We start from the raw sequence: 22,403 nt of genomic DNA, 5'->3' as shown, positions 1-22,403 counted from the left end.
TTGAAGTTTGTAGGGGGCCGCCATGTTGGTTTGGGGAGGCCAATAAGTGAAGACTTCCGAGCCGCTGGAGGCGGGACATCCGGGGCGTGGTTTAGAAAGAGTTTGCTTTCGCCGTGGGTGCAGAGGGTGGGCCTGCAGAGGGTGGGCCCGCCGGGGCTGGGTCGGGGGCGTGTGATGACGGTAATGGCGACGAGATGCTCAACTCACGCGGCCTCTTTTAATCCTCACAGCAGCTCTGCGTGGAGAAACTACAGTAACGTGTTACCACGTTAAGGCGGGAAGCTGAGGCATGGGAGTATTTAGTAACGTTCCCGGGCCGTTGAGCTGCGGTGTGCGGCCTCCTGATCCACCTGATCTGTATGACTCCCGTACTCAACCAGCCTATGTTTCCTACCAGCGAATTTTTTTTTTTTTTTTTTTTGAGACAATCTGGCTCTGTGGCTCAGGCTGGAATGCAGTGGTGCGATCTCGGCTCACTGCAGCCTCGACCTCCCAGGCTCGGGTGATCCTCACTTCTCAGCCTCCCGAGCAGCTGGAACCACAGTCGCCTGCCACCACCAGGCTCGGCTAATTTTTGTATTTTTTGTAGAGACGGGGTCTCGCCATGTTGCCTAGGCTGGTCTGGAACTCCTGGACTCAGTCAATCCTCCTGCCTCGGCCTGCCAAAGTGCTGGGATTACAGGCGTGAGCCACCACGCCGGGCCTCTCCCCGGGAATGCTGTAGTAGAGGGACCCGCAGAGGCCCCGAGGCTGCCTGCATGTGTGTGTTGGGAGGATCTGCGCTGAGGGTAGGTAGGAGTTGGGCAGGCCAGGACGGGAAGGAGGCAGAGGGCATGTCCCATGCCCGTGCAGAGGGAGGACACGCATGGTAGACCAGGACGAGGACAAGGGCAGGCTCAGTGTGTGCAAAGAGGACAGTGGTTTGGGATTTGCATGCAGATGCCTGAGCCTCCAAAGGACCTGTGGGCCACAGGGAGACCCTGGGGGAGTTCAAGCTGAGGAGTGGAGAGGGCTTTGGGCTGGTCAGCAGGTGCTCAGAGGAGAGGGGCTGGCCCTAGAGAGAAGGGAGGACTTGGGATGGTGGCCCACACCTGACCCTGGCCCTTCATCAGGTGATTCCTGCGTGGATGCCTGCGGGGATTCCTGCGTGGATTGGGGAAGTCCTGCAGCATTACAGAATTGTTACCCAACGCCAGGGGCTTGGTCCAGAGTCCTGTTGCTAGATGCACAGAAAGCAAATCACCGAGATGTAAGTATTGCCAGGGAAGAAGGCTTTATTCAGGTGACATCAGCCAGAGAGACAGGAGACGAAACTCAGGTCCACCCCTGTCCCCCTCCCCGACTAAAGTTGTAGGTTGATATAGTCTGAAAAGAAAGCAGGAGCCAAGGAAGAGGAGGTGGCCCGCAGGCCGCAGGAGCTGCCTCTCATTGTCCAAATGTAGGTTTCTCAAGCATCCGGCTTGTTAGGAAATTGGGCCGGTTTCAGAATCATCAGCTTGTTCAAAAGTGGGACTTGGGAGGTGAAAAGTGTTGTCAGGCGGGAAACCCTGCATTCTGCTTTGGCTGAGTGGATGGGGCCCAGGAGGATGAGCAGCATGGGGAAGAGTATGACTCGTAGTGGGCACCATGAGGATAAAGAGTTACAAGCTCCTCTGGCATGGGCTGGAGGGAAGGGAGACCCTATCGCATAACCACAGCCCCACCTGCCTGGAGAGAAGAGGGAGGCGGCCCCGCTCCGTGCCACCCCACCGAGAAAGATAGGACACCTGGAGCTCCAGCTCAACAATCCCTCAATCCCTCAATCCTTCATTTCATCCTTGCAACAGTCCCAGGAGGTTTTTTTTTTTTTTTAAGGCAGAGCCTCCTTCTGTCACCCAGGCGGGAGTTCAGTGACGCAATCTCGGCTCACGGCAACCTCCACCTCCCGGGTTCAAGCGATTCTCCTGCCTTAGTCTCCTGAGTAGCTGGGATTACAGGCATGCGCCACCACGCTGGGCTAATTTTTGTATTTTTAGTAGAGACGGGGTTTCGCCATGTTAGCCAGGCTGATCTTGAACTCCTGATTTCAGGTGATCCGCCCGCCTCAGCCTCCCAAAGTGCTGGGATTACAGGTGTGAGCCACCTCATCCAGCCAGGAGGTATCAATGGTTAATTCTCTCCACTGAACAAATGGAGAAACTGAGACTCAGAGAGGGCAGGAATGGCCTTGGATGCAGTGATTCCATGGTGTGGCCTGAGTCAGATGCCAGGGCCCCTCGGACGCCCGCTCCACAGGAGAGGGGTGACTCAGAGGTGCCGTGTCTGTCCTCTTCTCCTGAACATGGGTGGTTGGTGCGGGGGCAGGGGGTGGGTCACTGCACTGTTTCCCATGCCTCCCACCTCGGCTCTCATGGTTGGGAGCGGCTGAGGGAGGAGGCTGAGGCAGGGAGAGGGAAGACCCAGGAGGGAGGAGGCAGACGCTGCTTTGAGGGGTGCCCTGGAGCCTTGGCAATCCTTTTCCTCCTCGGGCCCGGGAGCCCAGGCCCCGTCTCCACCAGCCGCAGGCGACAGCTGTCATGGTGGTCTACAGCCTGGGCCTGGGGAAGGGCTCAGAGCAGTGTGCAGCTGCAGCCTCGGGCCTCCATGGCCACCAGCAGCATCCTCAGGCGGCGCGGCGATTGCGGCGGGTAGCGGAGGGCGTTGAGCTTCTCCATCCCCGGGCTGCGCAGGAGGCAGGCGCGATGGTGGGAGAAGGTGTCGAAGGAGAACTTGCCATGGTACCGGCCCATCCCACTGGCACCTGTACAGTGGCACAGAACACAGGTGGTCAGGCGCTGGGGGTCTCCTAGTCACAGACAGTGGGGCCTAGGTGGGCTACTTCTCCCCTCTGAGCCTCAGTTTCCCCATCTGTCCAGTGGGCTGATCATGAGGCACTGTGTGTAAAGGGCTTAGCCCCGAGCTTGGCACCAGCTCAGTAAGCCCTGGGGATGCCAGATGCCAGGGCAAGATAGGCAGGTGGTGGTCAAGGGCATGGATTCCAGAGTCAGACTGCCTGGGGTTAAACCCTGGCCCTGCTGCAAACAATCCATGTCACCTTGGACTGTGCCTCAGTCTCCTCTGTCATGGGGTGACAAGGGTACCTCCCTCCTAGGGTTGTGGTGGGGATTGAGGGGATGTTGAGACCCCTGGACCCAGTAGGTGCTATGTGCAGTGAACTCTCCTCAGCGTCTAGGTTGGGAGGCAGACGAGGCCCCAGGCCAGGGCGTTCAGGGCACAGCCTGGGTGGAGTGGGGTTGGCTGGGGGGCTTCCTGCAGTGAGTGAGCTCCAAGGATATGCAGTTAATGAGACGAAGAGGGTGGGTGGGGGCAAGAGGGACCCAGGCTTGGGGAGCCTTAGAGGTGGGTGCCATGCGGTGTGTTAGGGACCTGGGCAGAGCTCAGGCTGTGGGAGCAGCAGGTGGGGAAGCCGGGGTGGGGCCACGGCCACCAAGAAGGGTCGGCTCGGGGGCCTGGGAGCTGGGGGAGGCTTTCTTGAGGGAGCAGCAGGGTCAGATGTGCCCACAGACAGCCCTGACTCTCCTCCAGGGCAGGGAGGTGGGTTGAGGAGGCTGGAGCTGGGGCTGGGGAGGCAGCTAGGTGGGGTCGGGGGCAGCCGCCCAAACTCGAGCCGAGCCAGGACAGCAGCACAGGCACTGTTGTGCCCCTGGCTGCCCTCCACGAAGGGCATGGACCCACCTGAGGCAGCTTGCCTGGACCTGCCATCGTTCACTGTGGTGCTGAGTGTGGACAGGTGGCGGGACTGCCTGTCACCTGCCCGGGGCCTACTGTTCTCTGAGGAGGAAGTGGGCTCAGAAAGGGGAGATGTCACCTGGGCCACAGGGCCTTCAGCGTGTTGCTAGGACCATCTCTGAGGCTTCCTGACTCAGAGGCCAGGACTGTGCAGTGGCATCGGGGCTGCTCTGGGGGGTGGAGGATTGGCACTCATCCGGGCCTCTCAGGGTGGGGAGGTGTCGTACTGAGAGCTGGAGGGGGGATGGGGTTAGAGGAGCAGCTGCCCTGGAGTAAAGGACGCCGGCGGCATTGCTGCTGAGGGGCAGACACCAGGTCATGCTGTTGGGGAGAAGAGCAAATAGCATCGCAGTGGGCAGTGTGATCATAGTTGTGTGGTATTTTTAAAAATTCACTAAATTGTGTGTCTGTGCAGAGATGGCCTAGAAGGTTCCACTGCAGACTTTTTTTTGAGATGGGGTCTTACTGTGTTGCCCAGGTTGGACTCAGACCCTCTGGGGTGGGGAGCAGGATGCGGGTTCTGGGGTGAGGCCTCCTTGCCTGTCCCTCTACACTGAGGTGGGGCTGGGGTGCTTTGGCAGGAATGTATGCAGGTAACACTATTGCAATTTGACCAAATGGTAACAGAAGGGCAGGGTAGCAGGCACCTACCCACTCCTCCAAAAGGCAGGCTGGCCAGGGTCATGTGCATGAAGCCGTCATTCCCACAGAAGCCCCCACTGCTGGTCTGGGTCAGCACCCGCTTGACCACCTGGGAGAGAACAGGATGTGCGTGAGGCCGCCTTGAGCCCCATCAGGATCCTCAGGACCCAGAGCCTGTTCCATGCTGGACTCCGTGACACTGATCTTGCCTCAGAAAGGGTCTGAGGCCACCATGTCAGCTGAAGGGCCTGTGATGGTACAGGTGGGGCAGCGGGTTGTGTAGCAGCTCCTCATGAAGCTTCCAACTTGGGACATGTTTCCTGGACATCTGCTCATGTGTGGTCCATGCTGATGGCACAGACTCTTAGGCCTGGGGGTAGGGGCAGGAAACCTGGTGTTGCTTGGGGACATGGAGGGTGTAGTGGCAGCAGGGCAGTACTGGACAGTAGGGAGGCATCCCAGGAGAGGGGTGTCATGTGCCTGCTGAGTGGAGGGACTGGGAGGGACAGAAGTTGTTCAGGCAAAGAGGGCACTGCAGACAGAGTGGAGGCTGAAGAGCTGTATGGTGTGAGCACAGGCACATGAAAACATAATGATGTGGTCAGATTTGCACTTTAGAAACAGAAGCTTGGCCCTTGCTTGAAGGTCCTTAAGAAGGACTTTCTTCCTCAATCTGTAGACTTATTTGAAGACTGAAAGGAAAAAAAGATTGGTAGACACTAAATAGTTGCTGCACAAAAACTTCAGTATATTTAGTTGCAATCACCGTGAACCTCTGATCACAGCTGGGTCAGGGCTTGTCTGATGTGGGGAAAGTGGACTCCCCCCAGTGGATTCAGACGTCACTTCATGGCATGAGACCAGCATTACCCACAATGGCAGTGGCAGCAGATGGAGGAGATGGAGCAGAAGGCAGCAGAGGGCGTCCCAGGTAGTACGGGCAAGCCACCTTGTGCATGACTTGTGTCTTAGGTGTGACTGTGTGTCCTGGGATCAGTTCTGGGTGGTCAGAAAAGTTTGAAGCCAGATGACTCCACTGTCAAAAAACTTCTGTAGAGTTTTCTAAAGGTGAAAGTATCCAGATGAAGCAGGGCTCCTTGAAGGAATGGCTGCTTCTGGAGTTGGAGCGGGGGAGATACAAGATGAGCCTGGAGCTGCTTGTAGCACCAGAGGGGAAGGAGGTGGTCACAACCCAAGAGGCTGGGACATCTTACATGGGCTTCTGAGCCCGAGCCTCAGACAAACCACACGACCTTGGATTACAGCCCCTGGAGTCAAATAAATATACCTGAGTCCGTAGTGACCTAAATAAACAATTCAAGAGATGAATCTTTCTTGCAGAATTCCAGGAAATAGATGTAGATACTGCTGCTAGCCAAGAATACGGTATCCAGCTAAGACTATGCTTCGTAGATGAAGAAATAAAGCCTTTCCCAGACAAGCAAAGGCTGGGGGAATTTACCACTACTAGATCAGTCCTGCAAGAAATGCTCAAAGGAATCTTAACATAAAAACAAGTTGGTATTTGCCATAATACACACAAAAGTACAAAACTCACAGGCCCTATAAAACAATCATACAGAGGAGGAAGAGAAAGGTATCAAATGGCAATACAACAGAATTCCACCAAACCACAAATGGAATAAGAAAAGAATGTATAAAATAACTAGATAATAACTAACAATATGATAGAGCAGCATACAGCTTAATTACCCCCACCTGGTGAGGGTGGGGTAGGCTTAGAGACTTGCTTCCAAATAATAAAGAAACAAACAATAGTAGCTTCCCAGGGAAACCCTGGCAGATACCGTCCTGACCCGGTAGTGAAGGTTCCACTCACTAGCCACGTGTGCATCTCAGGTGCCCCAGATGTGGTGTGAGAGGCAGGCTCACCTCTGTGGGATTCTCTCCTAAAACCAGTAACCCTTCTTTAATCATGAGAAATACACCAGATGACCTGAGGCTGGGGATGTTCTACAGGAGACCTGTCCAGCACTCAAGCTGAGAGGGTTATTAATGCAAGGTGGGACCCTGGCTTGGATCCTGGGGCCGAAAGAGGATGTCAGTGGAAAAACAGCAAAATCCAAATAAAGTCTAGAGTGTAGTTAATAGTAAAGCACTGCTGTCACTTTTTTTTTTTGGGGGGGGGTCAGGAGATCCTTCCACCTCAGCCTCCCGAGCAGCTGGCATTACAGGTGTGCGCCACTATGCGCAACTAATCTTAAAATAATGTTTCATAGAGACGGGATTTTGCTATATTGCCAGGGCTGGTCTCAAACTCCTGAGCTCAAGCAATCCTCCCACCTCGGCCTCCCAAAGTGCTGAGATTACAGGTGTGAGCCACCGCGCCCAGCCCTGCCATCACTTTTAGTTTTGACCCATCTAAGCACCATTAAATGGGGGAAATTAGGTGTGGGGTACATGGGAACTCTCTGTACCATTTTGGCAACTTTTCTGTAAATCTAAAAGTATTTCCCAATACAAAGTTTATTTTAAAAAAGTTCAAGTGTCCGGGCACGATGGCTCATCCCTGTAATCCCAGCACTTTGGGAGGCCGAGGCAGGTGGATCACCTGAGGTCAGCAGTTCAAGACTAGCCTGACCAACGTGGCAAAACCCCATCTCTACTAAAAATACAAAAAATTAGCCAGGCATAGTGGCACACGCCTGTAATCCCAGCTACACAGGAGGTTGAGGCAGGAGAATCGCTTGAACCCGGGAGGCAGAGGTTGCAGTGAGCCGAGATTGTGCTACTGCACTCCAGCCTGGGTGACAGAGTGAGACTCTGTCTCAAAAAAAAAAAAAAAAAAAGTTCAAGTGGAGGGAATCGGGGAACTGGCTGAGGGCCGGGGAAGGGGGCGGGGTGGGTAGGGACTGCTGGTACCTCTTGGTGTTTTTTAATCTGAGGACTCTGGCCTTGGGCCTCCCAGGCTGCCTCTGCAGCTTGAGCAGGGGTAGGGGATCAGGGCTTATTCTTGGACCTGCACCTTTGGGTCATCCCCGACACATTGCCTGTGCCTTCAGAGCCAGGCTTGAGGGGTCATGTGGCCACCAGGCCCCGATGTGTAAGAAGGACAAAGGCAGGGGCTGACCTAGAGGAAACACTGGACCCTAGAGAAGGCCCATACCCCAGGAAGCTGCCCACTGAAGGCCTAGGAGAGTGGGGCCCAGACTGGGGACAGGGTTGGGGTGGGTGAGGCTCAGCTGCTTCCAGGAGAGTGGGCAGAGACAGAGCCAAGAGGACCACCATCCCAAAGTCCTGAAGCCACTGGATTTTGGTGGCCCCTCTGCTGCCACCACTTGTACTGCCCACTGCGGGCTCCTGACCCTGCCCAGCCCGGCTGCACCCCCACCTGGCTGCTGTTGGAGAAGGCGTACAGGGCCAGGGGCTTCTCCCGCCGGTTGATGAACTCGATGGCCTCGTCCACACTCTGCACGTTCACGATGGGCAGGATGGGCCCAAAGATCTCCTCCTGCATCACAGGCTCCGTCTCCTGCACATCCACCAGCACCGTGGGGGCTGCAGGCACCAGAGACAGCTCAGCCCCGGGGCCACAGTCAGGACCGCCCCCAGGGGTGGGGGTAGAGGTGGGGACAGGGCCACAGGCCAGGGCTCTAGGCCAGGATCCCAAGGTCTGACTTCCCAAGGCTTCAGGCTTTGGAGTGTTTAGGGAAGAAAGTCTCCCTACAGCCCCCCAGAAGGGACCCTAGAGCTTCCCCAGCCTGCTCAGGGCCTGTGGGACACAGAGAATCCCCCGACCTTGGTCTCACAGTCAGGGGTGATGGGATCTTAGAACCTTGGAGTTCATGAGGCAACAGTGTCCCAGAATGTTGGCGCCGCAGTGTCCCATGAGCTGCTGAGCCGTACGGCCCAGGAGACTGGGGGCTCAGGACGGGACCGTCGGAGTTTAGAACCTGGGGATCGTGGGCTCGGAGAATCTGAGGTTACAGCCTTTCAGGACAGCCGGTGGTGGGATGGAAGTTCATCTTAGCACGCTGAGCCCTGGAGCCCTGGGATCTGAGCTCAGCGAATCCAAGGTGAGGGACCAGAGTTTGGCCTCATAGGGCCACAGACTCAGAAACACAGAGACGGAATCATGGCACTGGAGCCGTGGCTCAAGGCCGGGCTCTGGCAGTGGGGCCAGGTTTCAGGCGCGGGTCCAGACTTGTGGCCCAGCCTTGGGCTCTCCAGTGAGGAGGGGTCTTGGCCCAGGTGGGCTGTGGTAGGGGCAGCAGGACTCACCGATGTAGCGATCGCTCTCATCGCTCTGGCCCCCAATGGCCACGCGGCCGCAGCCCAGCAATGCTCGCAGCCGCTGGAACTGTTTCTGGTTGATGATGCGGCCCAGGTTTGGGGAGCTCTGGGGGTCGTCGCCATAGAAACGGGTGATGGTGCTCTGCAGGGCGGGCAGCAGCCTCTCCTGCATCTCGGGGCTGCACAGGACGTAGTCGGGGGCCACGCAGGTCTGGCCGGCGTTGAAGTAGCGGAACCAGGCCACGCGGTTGGCCACGGTCTGGGGGTCGCAGTTGTCATCCACATAGCAAGGGTTCTTGCCCCCCAGCTCCAGGGTGACAGGTGTCAGGTGCTTGGCGGCAGCAGTCATAACAATCTTGCCCACACGAGGGCTCCCTGGGCATGGAAGGAAACCAGAATGGCCGTTCAGTGACCTGGACCAGGCGGGATGGCCCAGCCCACAGCCCTGCTCCTGCCTGGAGAGGTGGTGGAGTCAGCGGGCAGCAGCCCTCGCCTGGCCTTTCCTTGTTCCTCACTGCCACCCTGCAGCCCAGGGCCCTGCTCATCCTTCATCAGGACCAGCCCCTAAGCACAGAGTCTCAGGAGGGAATGGTGCATGGCTGCTATCGGCCCCCAGGGTCCCCCTGCTGAGCCAAGCCCCTTGGCTCCTCCCGCCTCTGCTTGTGACCCTGGCTGACCCTGCAGGGGACTCTTTGCAAAATGCTGCATGGAACCCCTCCCTACCCATCTCCTTTGGAAACTTCGGGGATCCCTTATCACCCAAGGCTGGAGTCCAGCTCTGTCTGCGGCATTCAGGTCTCTCTTCTCTAAACCTAAACCTGGAAGTTCTGCCACCTGCCCAGCCCTTTTTTTCTGACCCTTGAGGTGGACTGTCCCAGGCTGATGCAGGCGTCCCCACGTCCTGCCTGGCTTGGCCTCACCTCTCCTCTGTGCTGGCCTCCAGGGGCCCAGCAGTCTCCGCATGCACACAGCCTTCTCTGCCCTAGCCCTGTCTGGGCCTCAAGGCCTCCTCTCCAGACCTGACTCGGGGACCACGCTGCTGCATCTGTGGGGATGGCCCTGGCATTTCTCCCCCTTGTGGTCAAGGATTAAAGCCGGCAGGAGCCACTGTGCCTTCTCTACTCTCACCCCTGCCCCATCCTGGCACAGTGCTTCCTGGGCTCTGTGGTTCCTTCCAGGGCTCCTTTGCCTTTGCTGGGAGGTGGCCTGGTCAATTCTGCCGGGCCCTTCCCCACGACTGCCTCGACCTGTAAGGCGCAGACTCGCCTGCCAGCACCACTGTCTTCCTCCCACTCCCTCTGCCCCTCCCTAGCTCAAAAACTCGAAGCCGGGTGTGGTGGCTCATGCCTGTGATCCCTGTACTTTAGGAGGCCAAGGCAGGAGGATTGGTTGAGGCCAAGAGTTAGAGACCAGCCTGAGCAACAGAGTGAGACCCTGTCTTTACTAAAAATACAAAAAATTAGCCGGGCGTGGTGGTACATGCCTGTCACCCCAGCTACTTGGGAAGCTGAGGCATGAGCATCACTTGAACCCAGGAGGCGCAGAGGTTGCAGTGAGCCAAGATTGTGCCAAGATTGTGCCACTGCCTGGGTGACAGAGCAAGACTCTGTCTCAAAAAAAAGAAAAAAAAAGTGACCTCTGGCGTGGATTTCTCCAAGGGCTTGTGTGCACATTCCAGCCTGTCCCCATCCTGGCCAGCAGGGTGACCCTGGGCAGGACGCTGAGGCCCAGTCCCTCATCTGCCTGCAGAGAGGGCTGTGGGCACCAGTAGGGTGGTGTCTAAGAGCCTGGGGGCAGTGGGGTCACGTATGAGGGTCTGGGGACAGTGGGGGCAGAGGCTATGGTTCCTGATGCTGTGGTTGGCACAGTGGGCTGGCCCTGGACATGGGACTCCATCCCTTCCTAAGGGGTCCTGGGGGTCCAGGACTGCTCCTAGCCTGGTCCAGAGAGAGAGAGGAGAATTCAGTCTCCCTGTGGACTCCCAGAGTTAGGGACAGGACCCCTGAGCAGCTGTCCTCCCCGACCCCAGCCTGTCCCGACCCTCGTCCTGGCCTCACCTGTGAAGAAGATGTAGTCGAACCTGTGCTCCAGCAGCTGCCCCGTCTCCTGGGGCCCGCCCAGCACCACAGCAAAGCAGCTCTGCAAGGCGGGATGGGTGAGGCTCCTTCTGGGACCCCAGCTCCGAGAACACAAGGGAGCAGCCACCCCTGCCTGGACCCTGCCCTGCCTCCACCCCGCCTGGCCTGACCCAGCCAGGGCTCTAGGAGGGTTGGGTGGAGGCAAAGTGGGGAGAAGGGAGCTCCCCAAGGTTGCCTGGCATTGGCAGGCCCAGCTTGGAGTCCGGCTGGCGCTGGAGGGGCTGATGCCAGGGCCAGGTGGAGGCAGACACAGGACCCCTGGGCAACAGGCTGCCCTCGCTTCTCCTCAGAGGGAAACTGAGGCTGACAGGAGTGGTGACTTGGTCAAGTTTACACAACTCAGAAGAGGCAGGATTGAGGTGGGGACTCGGGTCTGACTGACAGGCCCTTCCATGCCAGGGGCTGCCCAGCCCTTGAGCCCTGCCTGTTCCCGCTCTACCTGCCCGGCAGCCCTGCTTACCTGGTCCAGGTATCGGGGCAGCACCTCGGCCAGGATCTTCTCGACGTTCTTGCTAATCTCTGATGGCTTCAGCACCACACAGTTCCCTGCAGGGCAGCACAGGGAGAGAGCTGGAGGAGGCGTAGCCTGCTCCTGGTCTCCACACACCTGCAGGGCAGGCATCGGCCTCACCCACTTTCAGATGCAGAACCTGGTTCAGAGAGGTGACATGACGGGCCCAGGGCCACACAGCCCGGGGATGGTGGACCAGACAGTCCTCTTTGCCACCTGGGCCAGTTCTCCCATGTCCTCCTGGGATCCATGGGTGGCCCTGAGGCCTCGAGCGGGGAAGGGTGACCGGAAGGGGCAGGCCCAGCTCTCACCTGCAGCGAGGGCACCCACGAGGGGCACCAGCGTCAGGTTCAGGGGATAGTTCCAGGGCGCAATGATGAGGACCAGGCCAAAGGGCTCCTTCCGGATAAAGGCGGAGTCCAGCTGCGTGGCCTGGGCCGGGAGCCGGGGATGAAATTAAGTGCTCAGCACCCCGGCCTCTCGGCAGCCAGCTCCCACCCAGAGGGACCACCCTGTGGGAGCAAATATCCCCTGAGCCCCCCGCCCGCCTCAGCCCGGCCGGCTCACCAGGTTCTTGGGCACACGCTCGTCCTTCATCCAGGCCCGGAGGTTCCTGAGGGCCAGGGTGACCTCGCCCTGGCTGATGGCAACCTCAGACACCTCCGACTCGAAGGCCGACTGCAGGAAGTGGGTGGGGTCAGGGTGGGCCAGGATTCCCAGAGTTGGCAGGAGGGCACAGCCTCCTCCAGGCAGGGCCTGCTTCCACAACTCATTCATTCATTTTCATTCATTCGTTCACTCACTCACTCCATGTTCAGCGCGTGCTTCCTGTGTGAGGTGCTGTCTCTGTGCCAAACAGAGGGACCGGCCCTGAGGCCGACCTTGCAGGGGGCAGTTGTTCCACATGAAAGTGAGAACGCTGACGGCTCCATTAGGACGTGGCTGTGCTAGGGAAATCATGGAGCAGGGTGGGGGTGGAGACTGCTGGAGCGTGTGGCTGTGGGCGTGCACAGGTGTGCACATGTATACATCCACATGAGCATGTGTGTGTGTGCTGTTTTTACAAAGCGGTCAGTGCAGGTCTCCAGGCGGCGGTCACATTGGAGCAGTGACCTGAAGGCAAGGAACAAGCAAGTCGTGGGTATTGGGAGGCGGCATACTTTGGGCAGAGGCCCTGGCGGCTGCAAAGGCCCCGAGGTGGCTGTGAGCTTGCTCTGCTCCTGTTTAGCAAGAAGCAGAGTGGGCAAGGTGAGGGGGCCAGGCGGCCGGGCAAGGACTCCTGAGAAGAGCAGGGATGGGATCTGACTTAGGGTTTTGTTTTTTTTAATTTTAAAAAAAGTTTGTTTTGATTTTTTGCAGAGTGTCTTGTTATGTTGCCTAGGTAGGTCTTGAACTCCTGGCCTCAAACAATCCTCCCACCTCAGCCTCCCAAAGAGCAGGGTGGAGATTGGTCCGCAGGAGACACAGGCACAGCCACCCCTAGGTAAATGCTGTCAGTTCCCACAGCCCAGGGGCCAGGGCCACTGTCAGGCTTCTAAGCAGGAGTGAGGAGACCCGAATCAATAGGGACATTGTCCTGCTCTCGGCTAGCCAGTGCTCCCTGCCCTCTGCACCCCAAGGGAGGAGAGACCAGCCAGGCAGCAGGCTGCAGGCTGCTGGAGAACAGGTCAGGGACACTGGGGCCAGGCTGTCTCCCTGCCTGAGGCAGCGCCTGAGGTTATGGGGTGCAGGCTTTCCCGGGTCAGGGCAGAGGGGGACGGGCCAGTGGGGTGCTGGACGGGCCAGAGGACCAGCGAAGCCCAGAGACGGAGATGCCCTGCCTGAGGTCACTCAGCGAACCAGGGGCAAGGCCAGGGCTATAGCTGAGCCCCAAGAGGGAGGAAGACGCCACGCCCACCGGCACCTCCCAGCCACTGAGGCTGGGCGAAGGTGCCTTCCACACGGACTTTCCCACAGCCTGTGCTCTGGCCCCATGAGCCTGGTGGCCTGCCCGCAACACCTCCTAGGTCACCTGGGACCTGACTTTGGGAGACTGGGCTATTTTGAGCCAGGTTCAAACTCTGGCTCTGCTCTTCCTGGCTGCATGCCCTTGGGCAAGAACACACTCTCTCTCAGCCTCTTCTGGGGGCCACTGGGTGTGGTTGCCCAACCAGATTCACCAAGGGGTTAACTGAGAGGGTGCACGTGACGCTGGGCAGATGCTGCCTGCTGAGGGTGGGGACAGGGGGGTGACCAGGTCCAGAGGGAGGGACCAGATTGAATGTTCTGGGCTACTGCTGCCTTTGTAGGGCCCGGCTCCTGCAGCTGGGATGGGAAGGCAGGAGGTGGAATCAGAGCCGAAGGGAGAAAAGGGACCAGACAGACGTCAGGTCAAGTCTCATGAAGGCCGGCAGGCGGCTAGTGGCAGAAGCTCAGTGGTGGCGGGGGAGTCAGTCCCCAGGGAGCCCAATGGGCTGGGGGAAGGTCTGAACACTACGGCCTTCAAGGCAAAGGGAGGAGACATTTTGTCCAGAGAATAGGAGCCGGGGGCAGCCCCTGGGGCAGATGTCCTGCGGCAGGGGCAGGTGTCCTGAGGCAGGGACAGGTGCTGTCTTGAGGAAGGGGCAGGTGGTGTCCTGAGGCAGGGGCAGGTGTCCTGAGGCAGGGGCAGGCAGGTGCATGGGCCCTGATGGGTGAGGGGTTGGGGGAAGTGTGTTTCTTGGGGTTCTGCCTTGGCTGCCACTGGGATTGGGAGGGGCTGAGGCCCCAAGCCTTCAGGGTCCAGACAGAGCCCATGATGCCTACTGTACCCAGAGAGAAGGCCAAGGCCTCACGGCCTCCGAGGCCCTACGCAGTGTGGCCCATACCCCAGACCTCATCTTTGCTGTTTCTTCCTCTCCCACCCCCGACAGCTATGCTGGCCTCCTTGCTGCTCCTCAAGCAGAAACACCCAGCACCTCCTGCCTCAGGGCCTTTGCACGTGTTGTGCCCGCTGCCATCTCCCCAGCATCCATGGGGAGCCTCCCCCTCCATCTTCACATCTCTGCTCTAAAGCCCCCTTCTCAGAGAAACCTTCCCTGACCCCCACATATACAACAGCACCCTGATCCTGGCCCCCTCTCTCCCCTTCACCCTGGGTGTGTCTCCAGGGCACATATTTCAACCCAATATGCTGTGTAATTATTCTCTTTATTATTATTTTTGAGATGGAGTCTCACTGTGTTGCCCAAGCTGGAGTGCAGTGGTGTGACCTTGGCTCACTGCAACCTCCACCTCCCAGGTTCAAGCGATTCTCATGCCTCAGCCTCCCGAGTAGCTGGGATTACAGGTGCCCACCACCACATCCAGCTAATTTTTGTATTGTTAGTAGAGACGGGGTTTTGCCATGTTGGCCAGGCTGGTCTTGAACTCCTGGCCTCAAGCGATCCGCCCACCTCGGCCTCCCAAAGTGCTGGGACTACAGGTGTGAGCCACCGTGCCCGGCCTTGCTGTGCAATTATTTATTTGCTGTTTTATTGTCTCCGACAGAAGGTCAGCTTCGTAGGCGTGGGAACTGTGTTTTATTCTCTGCTATATCCCCAGAGCCTAGAACAGTACCTGGCACATAGTAGGTGCTCAGCAAATAGTTGCTGCATGAATACAGAAATGAGTGACTGGATGAATGTGCAAGGGTGGCTCTGGCCTAGGGGAGGAGCTGCTTTTAGCCCCGCTTCATGGAGGGCGCAGGTGTCTTCATCCCCTGCTGTCCCTGCCCTCCATGCCCCCCGCCCCAGTGCACCCTCTCATACCCCCAACCCCAGCCCACCTTGTGCAGGTCCTGGGCCAGTGCGTCGTGCAGAAGCTGCTTGTTTTCTTGCAGGAAGCGGCCCAGGCCTCGGAGCTGCGCAGCCCGGAACTCAGCTGGCCGCGTGCGCCCCGCGTGGAAGGCCTCCCGCAGTCGCCGCAGCGTGTCCTCAAGGGGGTCCATCCTGCCAGATGGGGCGGCATGAACTGGGTGGCCAGGGCTGCCCCTCCTTCATGGGCACCACCCAGCCGCCCCAGGGTCTGGGCACCCCTGACCTGCCTGCACCCACAGGGGCTTGCAGACACCTCTACCTTATACACACACAGGGACCCACTCAGATGACCCCACAGGGACTGAGGCTGCCTGCAACCCCTTTCACCCAACAGTGAGCACTCCCAGACACACATGAAGACCCTCGCACCACTCCCCTCTGCCATGGACCTGGAGGCGGCTGCAGGACTGGGTGTGGGCTTGGGGACAGCTGCTCCACCACAGCCCCCGAGGGTGAGCAGGCAGGCAGAGCGCCATGCTTCTTCCTGCCGCACAGAAATTAACCCCAAGCCATGGCCTCTGCCCTGCCCTGATGCCCCTCCTGGAGGCGGGGCGGCCTCACCTCTGCCAGCCTGAATGGTGTAAGCAGGAGCTTGATGAGTAGAGGGGGTGACCCACTGCCACCATGGCCACCACCTTGGAGCACTCCAGACACAGAATTCTCTGTCTTCCTCTGTCCCCAGCCTGGGGGCACTGCCCAGGGAGGCCAGGCCAGTGGGCAATAGCCTCCTCTCCCTGTGCCTCAGCTTCCTCAGGAAGAGGGGGAGAACACCTCGGGCCTCCTGGAGGCCCTGCTGCCCACCCTGCCGGGGCTGTGGTGCTGGGAGGCAGAAACAGCTGTGGGGGAGAGGATCAGGGCGGGGGAGAGGGCGTTCCTGCCTCCATGCTGGTGCCAGCCAGAGCTGGCAGGCAGGGTAGGGGCCTAGACATTCCCCCGAGCCCTGCCTGTTTACTTGAAGTTCATCGGAGGAGCACTCTGACGCACTCGTTCCTCGGCCTGGTGCCAAGGACCCGTGGGGACCCTTTCCTCCTTCCCTCTCCGAGTCCCTTTCCTCCAGATCTCAGCTTGGCTGATGCTTCCTCCAGGCAGCCCACCCAGATTATGCCCTCATCCACTGTCACAGTGGCCCCTTGACTCTGCTCCCCAGCGTTCTGAGTTGTGCCATGTGATAAATGTCTGGTTACACTCTACCCACCTCCCAACCCTGTCCACATCTCCCTTATTTCCCCCTCATTAGACTGGGAGGCAGGCCCCTCTGTGCCTTATTTGAGACCTAGTGCTTGAAGCCTCTCATGTTACCGGTGTAATGATGGCACCTGCCAGCTAATGATGAGACCACACAGTCGGTTCTGAGCCCAGGGCCCAGCATCGGTGAGCGCAAGGCTGTGGGTGATTGTTAAGTGGCCACCTTGAGGGCGGGATCTGCTCCGGTCTGCAGGATGGCCCTGCTGGACCAGTGTGCTACCGAGAGCCTGGTTGGGAGCCCCAGGCCAGCCCTCAGCTGGAGTGATTGGGGGGCCAGGCTGAACCCACCATCTTCCTGCTCTGATTGGGAGAAGCTGGGCAGCGGCCCGCACACAGGACAGGCACCATGGTCCCCATAGGGGATGGCTCGTCACGGGAGCAGGACTGAGACCCAGGAGCCAAGAACGAGCCTCTCGAGCCACCATCAGGCCTGTCTCCGGGCTCTGCCTCTTACTGGTTGTGGGACCTTGGGCAAGTCACTCACCTTCTCTGCCTCGGTTTCCTCATCTGTGAAATGGGGATGCTAATGGCACCTGGTGTCATCGTGAGGATTAAATGACATCATGCTGCATAAAACATTTGCTGTTGTGCCCACAGAAAGTACTCGACAAAGGTCAGCTCTGGGTGTTTTGCTAAGTAGCCTGCAAATATTTATCTCCCTCAACTCCGCACTCTCCTGGGTCCTTCTCCATTCTACTCTCACCTTCAGACTTCTGCCAGTGGTCAAAGGCAAACCACGCCTGTGCCTCTCTCACCCTTTGTAAGAATCTCTGCAGAAACCACAAAAATGCAAGGCACATAACGTGAATGGTGGACCGTGGGCCGGGAGCTCTGTGGGGGATGGAGTTCTGCAGGGAACATTCCAGCAACCCTCCTAGCAACGCTGAAAACAACTCACCGGGGCCACAGGACACATCTCTCCCACAGGGCAACCAGCCCTGGCATTGCCCCTACGGGTCACTCACTCTGGACTGAGGCCCCCAGGGAGTGCCCAGTGGGGGACGGGGAGCTGGGCAGGACCCTGGCAAGCGGAGAAGCCCAGGCCACCTTCTGCCTGAGATCGGGGGGATCCTGGGCCTGTTATCTCCCAAGGGTGCTGGGCAGCCATTGTGGACACACAGAATAGGGAACTCCTGAATCAGGCACTGGGCTGGGGTCCCCCAAGCCCACCCCCGCGGCACTCATCCCACAGTGTGAGGTTGTAAGGAGTGTGATCCCCATGCCTGCCCTCGCTCATTTCACCACCACGGCCGCCCACTGAGGGACCACTATTCACCCCACTGAAGGAGATGGAGGCTGAGGCTCAGAGAGGGCCAGAGCTTGCCTGATGCCACCCAGCTCCTCATACTGGAAAACCCAAATCCAGAAGAGCAGAAGACTATCCACCTCAGCTCCCACCTCCCTCACAGTCCCCTGGGGATGGGCAGCCAAGTCCTTGGGGGAAGGGACACTGGGCTGGGGCCTGGACAGCAGACCCAAGGCCGGGTGGACTCCGGTAGGCCAGCTGTGGGAGGGGTGACCGGTGAGGGGAGGTCTCTTGCTATTTGGATTCCATTTCCTTGGCCTCCCTCCTCACTGTTGCTGCCACTCACCACACTGCTTAGGTTGTGGGGTCTGAGACCGCCTCTTGCCTCCTGCGGCTGAGCCACTGAGGTCCAGGGGCTGATGGGCCCAAGGGTCTCTGGGGTGTGGCCCGCCATCACAGGTTGAGGTGCATTTGGCCCAGACCCGCAGCTTCTGGGGTCGGGGGGAGTTGCCACATCATTTGGTGATGAAGATAGCGGCTGTTTCCTCTGGCCTGGGGGCCAGGGCAGGACCAGCCACTTCCTCTCAAGGCCATGGGCCTCTAAAAACAATAAGGTGCCCATGTGCTGGGCACTATGCCAGCCTGGGTGCTCGCTGTGGGTGCCCACAGGCTCTGGGAACAGAGTGGGGAGGAACGGGGCTGACATATCACAGGGAGTGAATGGCTGGCCGAGCCGCTGCCCCCAACCTCACAGCAGGGACCGTCCCTGGGCAGGGACTCCCTGCTCGTTCACACCCTGGCCTATCAAGTGGGTTGGATTCCAGGGAAACGGAGGCTCTGCCCGTTCTCTCATTCTTCCTGCCTCAGTTTCCTCATCTACACCATGGGACTTCTAAGAGCATCCTCCCAGCATGGCATGGTCTGGGGGCCCAATGACCTGGGTTTAAACTGCAGCAACCACATGTGTGAGTGGGGAGACCTTGGGCAGGTTGCTTGACCTCTTTGTATTCACGTTTCCCATCTGTAAAATTGGGCACTGCCTGTGGCACCCATTACCACTGTCGGGAGAATTCAAGCACTGGGACCCCGGGAAGTGCTCAGCATCCATGGAGGACGGATGTACCAGAGGAGAGCTCGGGGAGGAGACCCCTGGGGCAGGGGCCTGAAGGGGCCTTGATCCAAGGTGGGTGTTGGGGAGACAAGGACATCACCCTGAGACCCAACTGAGGACAGGGATGTGGTGACAGAGGGACTGAACATGGTGGGTAGAGGGCCTGGGGGACCCCCATCAGGGCAGCCAGAAGGTGGGGATCACTAGGCCAACTTCAGGGGACCCACAGGCCCAATACCGCAGGGTCTCCGATTCTGATCTCCTGCAGTGTAGCTTCATTAAACAAACATGATGAGAGGCTGTGATTTTGAACTGAGCTCCTGTACTAGGCCCCAACAGACCAGACCAAACCAAAATGGAGGCACTCATGCCACATGCCACATCATCAAACCGAAGCTTTAAGGAAGCAGACAGAGCCCAAAACCACAGACCAGTTTCTCCGGGAAGCAGGAGATTCCAGTCCACCTGAACCGGCATCATCAGGTCCCCTCTGCCTTACCCCTTAGAAAAAAGCAGTCTGCAGCGATCCGGTATTAGGCGGTTTGGTGTTTCCTATTTTTCTGTTTCCTCCTTTCTGCCTTACGAACCCCCTGCTCCGCCACTGCCTGGTGGGAGCTCTCACTCCATTTTGTAGAATGGAGGCTGTCCAGATTCACGAATCATAAATAGAAGCCAATTTGATCTATAACTAAATGTGTTGTCATTTTGTCTTTTCATGGCCTTAAGCTGAATTTTCATGAGGTCTCCCAAAGCTCAGCAGCCCCTCCGTTGGGGAGCCAGGGACCAGCGTATCACCTCGTTTGTGGCTCGGGCCAACCCAGCCCCGGGTCACAAAGAGGCTGAACAGCCTCGGCTCCCTGATGGGGCACAGTTCCCGGGATGAGAAGTGCCTCCTGCAGGCGGGGCAGGGCTGGCTGGCCACTCCTTTCTTGGACACTGACAAAGTCCATTGCTAAGAACGATTCTTTCCCAGAGTCATTCATGGCCACGTCCCTGCATCAGCACTGGGCATGCAGGCTGGTGCCCAGGAAACGGCTGTTGCTGGAAGGGATACTTGACCCCTGCGGGGAAGGGGGGCACAGTCCTTCCTGGGGCAGCTGGACCCAGAGCTCTTCCTTTGGTTCCCTTGGAGGGTGTCCGGGAGTCCCAGGAAAAGGAGGCGGTGGCAGCCCAGCTCGGACAACGGAAGGGTGCCTGCTGGCCAGGGGAGTGCCCGGGACCTCACTGCCACTCCCCAGACCTGCCTCTCCTCCTTCCGCTTTCTCCCCCAGCAGGCAGGCAGATGAGCTCAGCCAGGACACAGTGGCCTCTGAGTGCAGCTGCCGGTGGCTAGGCCTGCCTGGGCTGCCTGTAACCTGGAGTTGCTGAGCTGGACTCTGGCCCGATTGCTGGCCCGCTACAGCCCCAGCCTCCCCGGGATACTGTACCTGAGGCTCTGCCAAGCTGCCCTTCCTCCTGGCTGTCCCGCTCTGCCTGGTGGCCCTGCAGCTAAGAAATGTCCAACGCAGGGCCAGTCCCCGGGGTGGGGGTGGGGGGGGTGGGGGGCGGAGTTGCCCTAGCCTCGTGCCTGACTCTGGCTCTGGGCGGGCTGGAGGCTGCAAGCCAAGATTTCACCACCGCCTCCCTCAGGGGCCTCGACATCTCCTCCCAGACCACAGAGAAGAAGTCAACGCCCAGAGGGTGCCAGGCTAGAGCCACACAGCAGGGCTGAGCTCTGAGCTGAGGGTCAGCCTGAGGAGGAGGAGGAGAGGCTTTGCAGCAGGGCTGAGCACTGAGCTGAGGGCCAGCCTGAGGCGGAGGAGTGGGGCAGTGGGCCCTGGGAATCCCGGTGTGGGGTGGGGAACTATTATTGTATTAATTATATTCTATTATAATATTATGTGGAATGTTATGGCCCAGAATAGCAAGGAAGTCTCGACCCCCCACTCCCAGCCTTCCCTCAATGCCTCCCCTAAGGAAGGAGACCACTACTACTCCTGCTGCCCTCCTCCTACCACCTTGCCTGGTTTACAAGACAGGAGGAAAGAGAGAAAGCAAAAAGTTAGAAAAAAAACAGAAGTAAGAGAAATAGCCAGAAGACCTTGGCGCCACCACCTGGCCCTGGTAGTTAAAAAAAAGTGATAATAATAATAATATCAACCCCTGACCTAAACTACTTGTGTTATCTGTAAATTCCAGACATTGTATGAGAAAGCACTGCAAAACTTTCTTTTCTGTTAGCTGATGCATGCAGCCCCCGGTCACGTTCCCCGAGCTTGCTCGATTTATCACGACCCTTTCACGTGGACCCCTTAAAGTTGTAAGCCTTTAAAAAGGCCAAGAATGTCTTTTTCAGGGAGCTCGGCTCTTGACGCAAGTCTGCCGATGCTCCCGGCCGAATAAACCTCTTCCTTCTTTAATCCAGTGTCTGAGGTGTTTTGTCTGTTACACCCTACCCAAGACTCAGTTTCCCCTTCTGCAAAACAAAGAGGTCAGACCCAAAGGTGGCTGGAGTCTAGAAATACCATCTTAGGGACCATACCTCATACCTGCTCCTCTCCCAGCACCCTGTGCTTCCGTGTTCCTCCACACCACCCCATGGGCCACCCCATTCATAGAGCCTGTCTTTCCGCAGATCTAACATTTTACAAACGAGGAAGTGGGGGCAGAGAGGGGGTGGGATGTGAACATGGGGCGTGTGTGTGGCAGAGCTTCTTGCTCCAGAGCTGGGGCTGCACCCGTTCTGGATGTCCCCTCTGCCTCCCAGGAGGAGTGCCTCCCTCTCTGCTTAGGACCGTGGTCATGATGCCACGTGTCACCTTGGTGGTTCCTGTAGTCCCGATCTTCCTCAGGTTCGGTACAGGCAGCTGTGCCTAAGCCTGTCCCTGCCTGCCCCCAGCCCGCCCTGGATACACCTGTCAGAGCCAGCATACTGTGGGGATGATGGGCAAGCTGCTGTGGACAGGCAGGGGACAGGGTGACAGGTGTGGGGGAAGAGCCTCCTCTATGCCCCTTCCTGGGCCTGCCGCTGCTACCATCTCCCTGGTGCCCTGGGTCTCCGTAGTTCCTGGCCCCGGGGCCTCTGGGCCAACGTGGCACCTGGGAGGTGCTCATCATGCCCCCCAACACCCGCCAGCTCCCTGCCTACCTGGGAGGGCGGTGAGGTCTTCTGGACCACGCCCACACTGGTGGCCCGTGATTAGATAGTTAGGGTGGGGGTGAAGGACTGCAGAGCCCCTGTCTTCTGTGTGGGATGGAGCCCCCAGCCGCTGCCAGTCACGTGGCTCAGCATGTGACAGCCCAGCCCTGCCATTCTCTGGAGCTCAGCCAGATCGAGCAGGTGCCAGGCCGGGCTGGGGGGGGGGCTGAGCCTGTAAGTCTCAGCTGGGAGTGAGGCCCAGAGAGGGCAGCCACTGGTCTAAGGCCACACAGCAAATCAGGGACCCATCTTGGCGGGTACTGGCAGGTGGGAGGGGTGTTTCAGGATCCTGAGGGTCCCCTCCCTGGCCAGGGAGCTGTCAAAGAATTTCCCCCAACTCACAGGGGCTGAACTTGTCATGAATGCAGGAGCAACCTGGGAGGAGGCCCCCGAAGAGGCCTGTCCTCCTGGGACAGAACTCCTAGCCTGCCCTGGGAGTGAGGCTCCCCCCAAGGGAGGCCACACACCTCCCAGGAGGGCTGGGCCCTCCCCACT

At 58.6% G+C, this 22,403-nt stretch overlaps 1 protein-coding gene and 1 long non-coding RNA gene across 6 annotated transcripts; one reads left to right on the top strand and one right to left on the bottom strand.

The window, feature by feature from the left end:
* Positions 1-49: 49 nt before the first annotated feature.
* On the top strand, positions 50-4,196 carry LOC129525271 (uncharacterized). Its single transcript, XR_008669438.2, has 2 exons — positions 50-788; positions 1,113-4,196. It is a non-coding gene; the product is annotated as an uncharacterized lncRNA (long non-coding RNA).
* On the bottom strand, positions 1,257-21,962 carry LOC101147407 (aldehyde dehydrogenase family 3 member B1). Of its 5 annotated transcripts, none has more exons than XM_063693272.1 (10): positions 21,858-21,962; positions 15,098-15,260; positions 11,881-11,991; positions 11,625-11,745; positions 11,263-11,348; positions 10,722-10,803; positions 8,653-9,039; positions 7,763-7,929; positions 4,420-4,519; positions 1,257-2,779 (listed from the first exon to the last, which is right to left on the bottom strand). In XM_063693272.1, exons 2-10 carry the CDS (start codon positions 15,257-15,259, stop codon positions 2,589-2,591), a joined length of 1,407 nt encoding a protein of 468 aa, XP_063549342.1. In that variant the 5' UTR covers position 15,260; positions 21,858-21,962; the 3' UTR covers positions 1,257-2,588. The 5 variants fall into 5 exon arrangements, with proteins under 5 accessions (XP_063549342.1, XP_004051709.3, XP_055210621.1 ...); XM_004051661.4 differs by lacking the exon at positions 21,858-21,962 and adding an exon at positions 20,158-20,261; XM_055354646.2 differs by lacking the exon at positions 21,858-21,962 and adding an exon at positions 15,690-19,523.
* Positions 21,963-22,403: the final 441 nt, after the last annotated feature.

This window comes from Gorilla gorilla, chromosome 9, assembly GCF_029281585.2.
Source record: "Gorilla gorilla gorilla isolate KB3781 chromosome 9, NHGRI_mGorGor1-v2.1_pri, whole genome shotgun sequence".
NCBI lineage: Eukaryota > Metazoa > Chordata > Mammalia > Primates > Hominidae > Gorilla > Gorilla gorilla.
This window is presented reverse-complemented; position numbering and strand designations above follow the sequence as displayed.